At 41.4% G+C, this 8,017-nt stretch overlaps 2 protein-coding genes across 2 annotated transcripts in view; both read left to right on the top strand.

Annotated features, from left to right (window-relative positions):
- The first annotated feature begins 235 nt into the window (after nucleotides 1-235).
- Nucleotides 236-3,602, top strand: btg3 (B-cell translocation gene 3). The gene is made up of 5 exons (XM_041952686.1): nucleotides 236-296; nucleotides 1,270-1,476; nucleotides 1,638-1,775; nucleotides 2,581-2,773; nucleotides 3,057-3,602. Exons 2-5 carry the CDS (start codon nucleotides 1,304-1,306, stop codon nucleotides 3,252-3,254), a joined length of 702 nt encoding a protein of 233 aa, XP_041808620.1. The 5' UTR covers nucleotides 236-296; nucleotides 1,270-1,303; the 3' UTR covers nucleotides 3,255-3,602.
- A 999-nt stretch (nucleotides 3,603-4,601) lies between these two features.
- Nucleotides 4,602-8,017, top strand: part of cxadr (CXADR Ig-like cell adhesion molecule) — a 34,983-nt gene continuing 31,567 nt past the window's right edge. Inside the window, exon 1 of the mRNA XM_041951744.1 lies at nucleotides 4,602-4,742. Coding sequence (XP_041807678.1) covers nucleotides 4,691-4,742 — 52 coding nt within the window. The 5' untranslated portion in view covers nucleotides 4,602-4,690. The remainder of the gene's footprint in view (nucleotides 4,743-8,017) is intronic.

The following is an 8,017-nucleotide window of genomic DNA, read 5'->3' as shown; positions in this document are numbered from 1 at the left end:
TTGCTATTTTCATGAAGAAATTACATCATTGAGTGCAACCATACAAACAAAAAACACATGCCGGGCGCTATGAGTCATAACGGTAATGAGCATGAATCATGCTTTTACGAGCATATATTAGACCAATGAACGCGTATTGCTCTTTTTGGAACCAATGGGAATGCTCAATGGGCGGGAATTGTGTTGTAAAGGGCGGGGTTAATAGCTGAACCTCAAGGGTTCTTCAGTTGGCGAACTTCCCGTAACCATTCATTTTTTTCCTCACGTACGGGAGGGTAACTTTATTTCAAGGAAAGGTAAGCTGAGCTGTGTGTATCCTCTTGTCTTCCTCTATCAGCGAAGTGTCTCTCAATGTGACTGGCATGTTAGTGTATTACCGTAAAGTCTGACTATTTCTAACTTTTAACCACTATATTTATAGGTTGCTGTGTTTGCAACATGAGGCTGTTAGCGTTAGCTTGGCTTCTTAGCTATGTAGCTAATAGCCTTATATGCTCTTGAGATATTCTCTTATGTGTTTACCACGAGGTCGGAACTAAGTTTTCAAGAGCATTTCGGCCAGATTTTGCGAGGTAACGCGATGTTCGTAGCGTTAGCATAACTCGCTGAAACGCTGGCTACAGTTGCCCGTGTTATGGAGCGTAGTCAAGCGTGGATAACCGGAACTTGTGCATCACAGCCCGCCTTTCTCGGACGTTTCTAATCGCCAGACCGTTAACTGAAGCCAACAGATAAGATTTTAAAAAAAGCGAAATTGTTTTTAAATGTAATAATGTTTGTGTTATTCACTAATCATCTAACGAAATAGACACTAACACAGTGATTGCTACCACCTCGTGTGTGCCGTTAATCACTTTTGTTTTATGGGCGCGCACTTGAACACTTGGCTAACGTTGATGGAAGGGACTTGTAAATGCTAGTTACCTGGGTAACAAAACAGCAGGTACACTTGCAGGTTTTTAATGGTCTGGGTGTAGCAGATAGGCAAACCGCTGAAAAAACACCTTAAGTGCAGTTAAACCCAGAGTCGGGATTTTTAGAGGTCTCTAAAATGTGTAATGGTCACTGCTCTACTTATCAGAGACATGAAGAGAAGTATTCCCAATCATATATTACTTTAACAGGAAAAGTTGTTAGGAAACTGGCCTCACGAGGCAATTTGCATGGTCTGATACTTTCGCCAGCTAACATCTAACCATAGAAATGCTTACCACAGAAGTGCTTGTGATGGAATCGGTGCTCCTCTGATCAAAGTTCATTTCCTTACAGAGGCTGTCTGGACGTAATGAAACGTGGATGAAATATGAGGAGAGAAATTGCAGCTGTGGTATTCTTCCTGAAGAGGCTTGTGAAAAAGGGGGAGAAGTCGGAGCCGCACAAGGTCGAGCTGTTTGTTGAGAGGCTGGCTGTGGCGCTGCAGGAGAAGTTCAAGGGCCACTGGTATCCTGACACCCCCAGCAAAGGACAAGCTTACAGGTGCTGCTCTCTGAACGTTTGCCATTTTTTACCAGCTGCTGTTAGCAGGGACATGTAAATGCCAACCCTCCATAATGTTGTATCGAAAATAATGTTCTGGGATTTTTCCACTGGATGGTATAGACAGACATTAATCGATCAGATTTTTTTGTGCTCCTTAGGTGCATCAGAGTGAACAGGTTCCACAGGCAGGATCCAGAGCTCCTTCGGGCCTGCCAGGAGAGCGGACTACAGTACAGTGACTTGGGACTGCCACGTGAACTCACATTGTGGGTGGACCCTGGGGAGGTGTGTTGCAGGTGAGACTTTGACTGAATTTGTCCTGAATGGCTGAAACAAAATATAAAGAAGTTGTTCAGCAAAGTTGAGAATAATGGCGTTACAACAATTTACAACTCAGGCTATAAACTGTTGTTTAAAGTTAAGAAGAGTAACTGGTGTGTTTTAGTATCTGCAGTCATTGATGCACATTTAACTCAGAATATGAAGCAATTAGTGCCCCCTTATTGCCACATGTGGCTATATACAGTATTTTTTGTGATTTCTGGATTTTGTAATGTGTTGTATATGTCTTGTGCTTTCCAGGATCATTTTATCTGGAGGCATATTGATAGTATAAGAAAAAAACAATTCTACCGAAAGCTAGGAGTGTGAGTCTCTAGGCACCTCGCGATTCGAGTCCGATTGAAAGGGATATGATGTAAATCTAAAACGGTTATCACTGCATCAAAATTTTTTATTTGTGTACGTGATTTATTTTCTCCCCTTGTCACTGCTACTTTTAAAGCAAACCATATTTGTAATGATCCATAATTGACATTAGCAGATGAATTTACCTCTGTTATCTGTGTTCTCATGAGGCACATGTTTACATCTGTTAAGTTTCACCATCCAACTGGTCGAGTCATAAGGAACGTACAGCAGTCTTTCAAATTGTTACAGCCGATCAGAATGTCAAGAATTAGGTTTTGAATTTCCCACTATTGGCTTTTTGACAATGAGACATAATCTTTCAGGAGTCATGTGTTTGAGAATTGATTTTCCACAACCACCACCCACCCCTTAGAGTAATTGAGGATGTTTTTCCTCTATTCCCATTATTAGGTATGGAGAGACAAATCCTTGTTTCTCAGTTGCCAGTTTCTCTCACGACAATGAGGAGGATAAAGATGTTGCGAAGAAGGTGACCAGTGCTTTGGAGAGGGTGACGTCAGACTACCACTCAGGTTCTTCCTCTGATGAGGAGAGCATACGTACTTCGCCCCTCACTATCACCAACAGCCGCCGTGCTTACCAGGTAATGCATTTGCTAATTGTGGAAACCTGGTTTTGGTGAACTGTAATGTAGCCATACATTGTTCTGTTTGATGCCCATTAGTGATGTGTGTCCAGATCAAATTATTTTTCAAAGTTTTTTTTTTTTTTTTTTTGCAAACTATCAGATTAAAGTATTTTTTAAAAAATCTTTTTCAAAGTTTGTTATTTGTTTTTTCCGTTTATTTGAAATTAAATGCTTCATGGACCAGGATTGTTTCTGTTTTAATTGATGGCAGCTCTTCTTGATTTGTTTCCCTTTTAAGGCAATGAATCCAGCTGCTCCTACGTGGCATCCAAAGAAGATGGTACCAGGGACAGGTCACATCCTTCCACGGCCTCACTACAGCTTCAGGCCTCGCAGCAGAGCCCCTCAGCCTTCAAGGCATAATCTCTGGGTCCCTCCTGGCTATAGAGGAGGGCCTGGATACTGGGACACAAACCAAAATCTGCCATATTGTTGAAGTTAGGGATCTTGGTGCTTATTGACACTGGATTAAAACTGAAGACATACCAGTGTTGTTTTTTTAAACATGAATTTTAATCTTATATATTGATATTTTTTTCATTTTGACAAGTCTTTTTTGCACTTTAGACCATTTGTTATAGTTTAAATAAATCACTTGTATTAAATTAGATATTGAAATTGGAATACTACACATGTCTTGAAGTACTGTATTTTTACAATGGGAGATTTCATGTATGCCACCTACTGTCCTTTGTGAGAAAATGTTTTATTTATTCATAGTGTAGAATTGTCAGATGTATAGGCTTAAATTTATGGAGTTTTATTAAACACAATTTCCAAGCATCATGGTGCTTTGTTTATTCTTTTGGTGTTTACTAAAGGAACCTCCAAGTCTTGTGATTTAAGTGTTTATATCATGCAACAAAAGTCCCTGGCTGGATTCAAACCAGGGCCATTGCGTGTATATGGTGTCTGACCCACTCATCATGAAGACGCTTTGTTTTAACTAATCTGTAGCTCTACTCAAAGGGTTTAACAAGCATTTTTTGGTAATATTTAGCCTTCAAAAGTTCAAAACTCATTTTTAGATTGGTTTACTGCAATGACAGGAAGGTGCTTTATCATCCCCAGTGTTGAAATGTTCTTGACTTTAAGAAATCAGAGGTGAGCTAGCACTTGCACTCCCACCAATATGGTCAAGGTATATATTTGACTGACAATGCTTCCAAATTAACTGCAAATTCCGATTGGTGTGAACCACAGCCATCTGAGGTGTTTGCACTGTGAAATGTAAGCTGAATATATGTCCACAGTTTTGGAAATGTAGTTTGTGGTATAGATTTGCCATTGATTTTTAGGACTAACGTACTGATTACAAGTACGTGTATAGAAAGGATCAAACACATGAACATAAATGGATAATACACATGACTTATAAAACACAATCTGAAAACAATATCTTTTAAATGAAACATTTTGAAATACAGTTAATGAAAATAGATCAAAAATAGAATATATTAAGCCAGGTCTAGATGCTGCTATAACTACTGGTAGGTTGCTCAGGAAGTGACAGGGGAAAAGGTGAGAAACTTGCATAAGCCTGGAAGGGGGCTGGTAGGGAAAGCCACCGAGAAAGTTAAACAAATTGTTTTCTTGTCGCAGGCTCCCATGCAGGAAACCCGGGCGCCATGCTGGTGCAGCTCCTCGTTTACAACGGCAGAGGGCAGTACTGTTTTTTCTTTGGAGATACTGGCTGTCACGTGACACCCTGCGGCGCGCTCCGCTGTGCACCTGCAGAGAGCGGCGGCGGCGGAGGAGGAGGAGTGGAGTTTGGATGCTTCGGTCGAGCTCGGTTGCCACCTCTCACACGAATTCAGCATAAGTTCTCCCACCAAGTTTCACTGAAGAAGTCGTGGAATAGCTGGAACAGGAATGGAGCTTTCGGTAGCCCGGTTCAGCTGTGTACTGTTCAGCCTCCTCGCAGGTAAGTTTTCGGAAACAAACCGCTCAGCTACTTTGATTCTGATGATTTTTTTCATTTAAACGGCAGCGAGGACCGTCTCTGGTCAGCCGCGTACAGCGACGTCAGCCGCTGGCGTTAACATGGAAACTTGCCTTTTCGATAAGTTAAACATGGTGACTTTAGATTCCGTTTTCATCAACGACACCAAAAGTTAGTATGGTTAACATTTCATGGGCTTAGTGGTTCACCAAAACCGCATCTGAACACACTTAGAAGAAACTGGCCAACAGCGAGCAACTCCAACCCAAGGTCAGTTTAGTTAGCTAGCACACCAGTGCAAGCGTCCGGCCAAGCCGAGTTTGAACAAAAATAATCAAACTACCACTAACTTAGGTTATTTGGCAAGGCATTACTACTGATTAACGTCGGTGTCTTAAAACTCGGCCCCAACAAAAATAAAGAAAAACGTAGAGAAGAAAGAAAAAGAGAGGTGAACACATAGTAAATCAAAGTTTGCTAACCTTATTTCATGCATTTTTATTCAGATTTTATCTCAGTCACCTTTGTAAAGTAACGATGGTTAGTTTTAATACAGCTTTCGCCAGGTCAGCCCTACTACGTGGCTGTTTTCAGGTGAATTTCATTGCTCCGAATGAATATTTATTTCTTAAAACTCATAGCATTGTGGTTTCTACTGTGAATTAGCTGGTAGATGACTTTTAGGGACGCTTCCCGGTGCCAGTAATCAGGATATTTCCGTAAGATGTCTTCGATTTATCGTCTGGTGGTTAACACAATAGCTTGATCCGTTTTTAAACCTGTGGCTACAGGACTTCAAAGTGCTGCCTATACTGGCTGCCATCTGCCACCAGGGCTGACCCCCCCTTCCCCTGTCCGAAATCCCAGGCCATCACATTTAATTTAACCACATGTTGGCAGCTTTTTTTGTTAGTTTATGTTTAAACGTTTGCTGAAAGTTTAGCCCCATTGAGCCTCACCTGAGAGGGGGGGTGTTGTTTGTTGATACTGTAGGTGGGTAGATAACAGTGTGGGCTGTGAAACCTTTGATCCCACGAAGTATTTTTAAACCTTCCAGGCTTGTGCTAACTTCTAGTCAATATTCAGAGGTAAAATTGAGGTATTCTTCATTTGGCTGGGACCTCCATAAAGGACAGTAGGAGGCCACTGATTTACTCCTATTTTTTTGTGGACTTTTTTTGTTCGAAGCATCGGTCAGTAATAATGCATTTTTCAGGGTTTCATTTGGAGTATGGATGAGAATAGAACAGGTCAAAAGTTTTTGCTTTGATTTTCAAACTTTGTTCTGATAGTGTGTCATCAGGCCAATAAATGTAGAACGATTGCTAACATTTCTTATTTATTCATCAAAACTATATGATGCCAATATGTTACCCCTGTTGTTTTGTTAATTGCGGACGATGCATGACACAGTTGTATGCTTATGGGCGTGGCAGTTCAGTGCCCTGGAATTTACACTGAAACTAGCAGATCTCTCCTCCCACTCCAAACTACAATGTGAAACTTTTGCCACACGATCATCTTTTGGATTCAACCAATGACATACTGCGGCAGCTATTGAAATATTTTCTGAGGATTTGATGGGAAACCGCAGAGCCGTGGTCGGGGCAGTGACATTCCAGCGTGTTGATTAGTGAGAAACCACGTGTAATGAAGAAGTGCTTTGTTTAAGATCATCCAGCACATCTCTCCATGTACAAGCTGGGCCACTGAGTGTAATATAAGGTTTACATAGTGTGCCGTTTAGCTTTCTTTTGTCTCCTGATTCGCATTGTTGTGTCCACTAGTTTGGGCTCATTACCATCTTAATGGCATTGTGGCCTCGTCATTTGGGCACTGTTCCACTTCAGCAGACAGGAACAGTATCTGCCAGACTCATGGCATTCTTTTAACATGGCTTAGAAATACACAATAATGTGGCAACCTCTCTTAAATGGCAAAATAACAAGTGGCGCCTTTCTGCTCCATTTTCTTTGCTCTATTTGTCCACAAAGCACCACATGGAATATAATATGTTGACAAAAGAAATACAATTGTAAGAGGGTGATCTGAAATTCTTGAAAGTATGGTTAGTGTTGAGGATTTAGACTCTCTAAAAGTGCAAATAGCCTTCATCCAGCCTTCACATTATAAAAGGGTTTAAATATGGTCATAGATAAATAATCAAATATTTGTTTTGTGACAGTCTTCCTGAAAGCTGTAGTCAGTTACTGGCAGCACTTTTAAGCACTCTGTTCACCATTTTTGTAGCTTCCTCTTTGATCTGTGTTGCTTACAGTCTAGCACCTGGTCGCTACCTTTTCAAAAAGTCCTGACCTCACCTGCGCACTGTTATTGTTGGAAGGCTACAATCCAACTGCCAAAAGGTTGCTGCCCAGAAAGTCCAGAAAACAGCAAAATAAGAAGAAAATACTGGCAGATGGCAAGAAAAATACACCACTACACACTACTAGTGGATCACAAGTGATGATTGGGGGGAGGCTATATATTGTTTTTTAGGAGAATCCTGAGCGGTATACCTTTCACTGACTGTGTGCATAGTTTTTTAGCATTAAAAAAATTAGCAGTAAAACTGAAAAAATATTCCTGATGAATCTGTCATTGTTACAAGTCCAGATAACTAAACGTGTGCCTGTCCACTTCTTCGCTTTATTAACAGACACCTCTTGATTTCCATTTGCCAGTCTCTACTCTATGCATGTTTGAGTCCTTCCATAGGACCTGAAAGGTCATCTTCCCTGCTGCAGTGCTATTGGACCTGTTCTGGTGCTCTCCCCTCCACCCCTGGCTGTTTGGGTCAAAAGTGAAGCCACTGACCCAGGATAAACAGAAACCTGGTGACCCTATGAGCAGGCGCAGAAGGCAGTTACCTGATAAGCCTACAACCAAAGGCCCTGGCCATTAACTGGTTGCTTGGTTACCTTTTGAAAACAGACATGCGGATCCAGGGAGTGTACTTGCACTGTGTGTGTGTGTGTCTGTTCCAGTTTCTCTAGAAAGCTACCCTCCCCCTGCTTGAATGTATGTATGTCCTCTTTTACAGCAGAAAAAAAAATCTGTTATACACAATAGCTGTTGTAGATGCATAGATTAGCATAATACAAGGGTGGTTTGATCAGTAACTCTTCTTAGAGGAGCAACTGTTGTCACTCCTCCAGCTGTGCGTGTGTTGATAAGGCGTTGGGGCCATGAAGAAATTGTTCCAACCACAGAGATGGGTGGAGGCATGTACAGCACAACCTGAGCCATTGTCATTG

Source organism: Chelmon rostratus, chromosome 14 (assembly GCF_017976325.1).
Source record: "Chelmon rostratus isolate fCheRos1 chromosome 14, fCheRos1.pri, whole genome shotgun sequence".
NCBI classification, from domain to species: domain Eukaryota; kingdom Metazoa; phylum Chordata; class Actinopteri; order Chaetodontiformes; family Chaetodontidae; genus Chelmon; species Chelmon rostratus.
This window is presented reverse-complemented; position numbering and strand designations above follow the sequence as displayed.

Coding starts and splice junctions, on each gene's coding strand:
- btg3 (XM_041952686.1), top strand. CDS start 1,304: ATGAGGAGAGAAATTGCAGCTGTGGTATTCTTCCTGAAGAGGCTTGTG. Junction 1,477..1,637: donor AGCAAAGGACAAGCTTACAG/GTGCTGCTCTCT, acceptor TGTGCTCCTTAG/GTGCATCAGAGTGAACAGGT. Junction 1,776..2,580: donor CCTGGGGAGGTGTGTTGCAG/GTGAGACTTTGA, acceptor TCCCATTATTAG/GTATGGAGAGACAAATCCTT.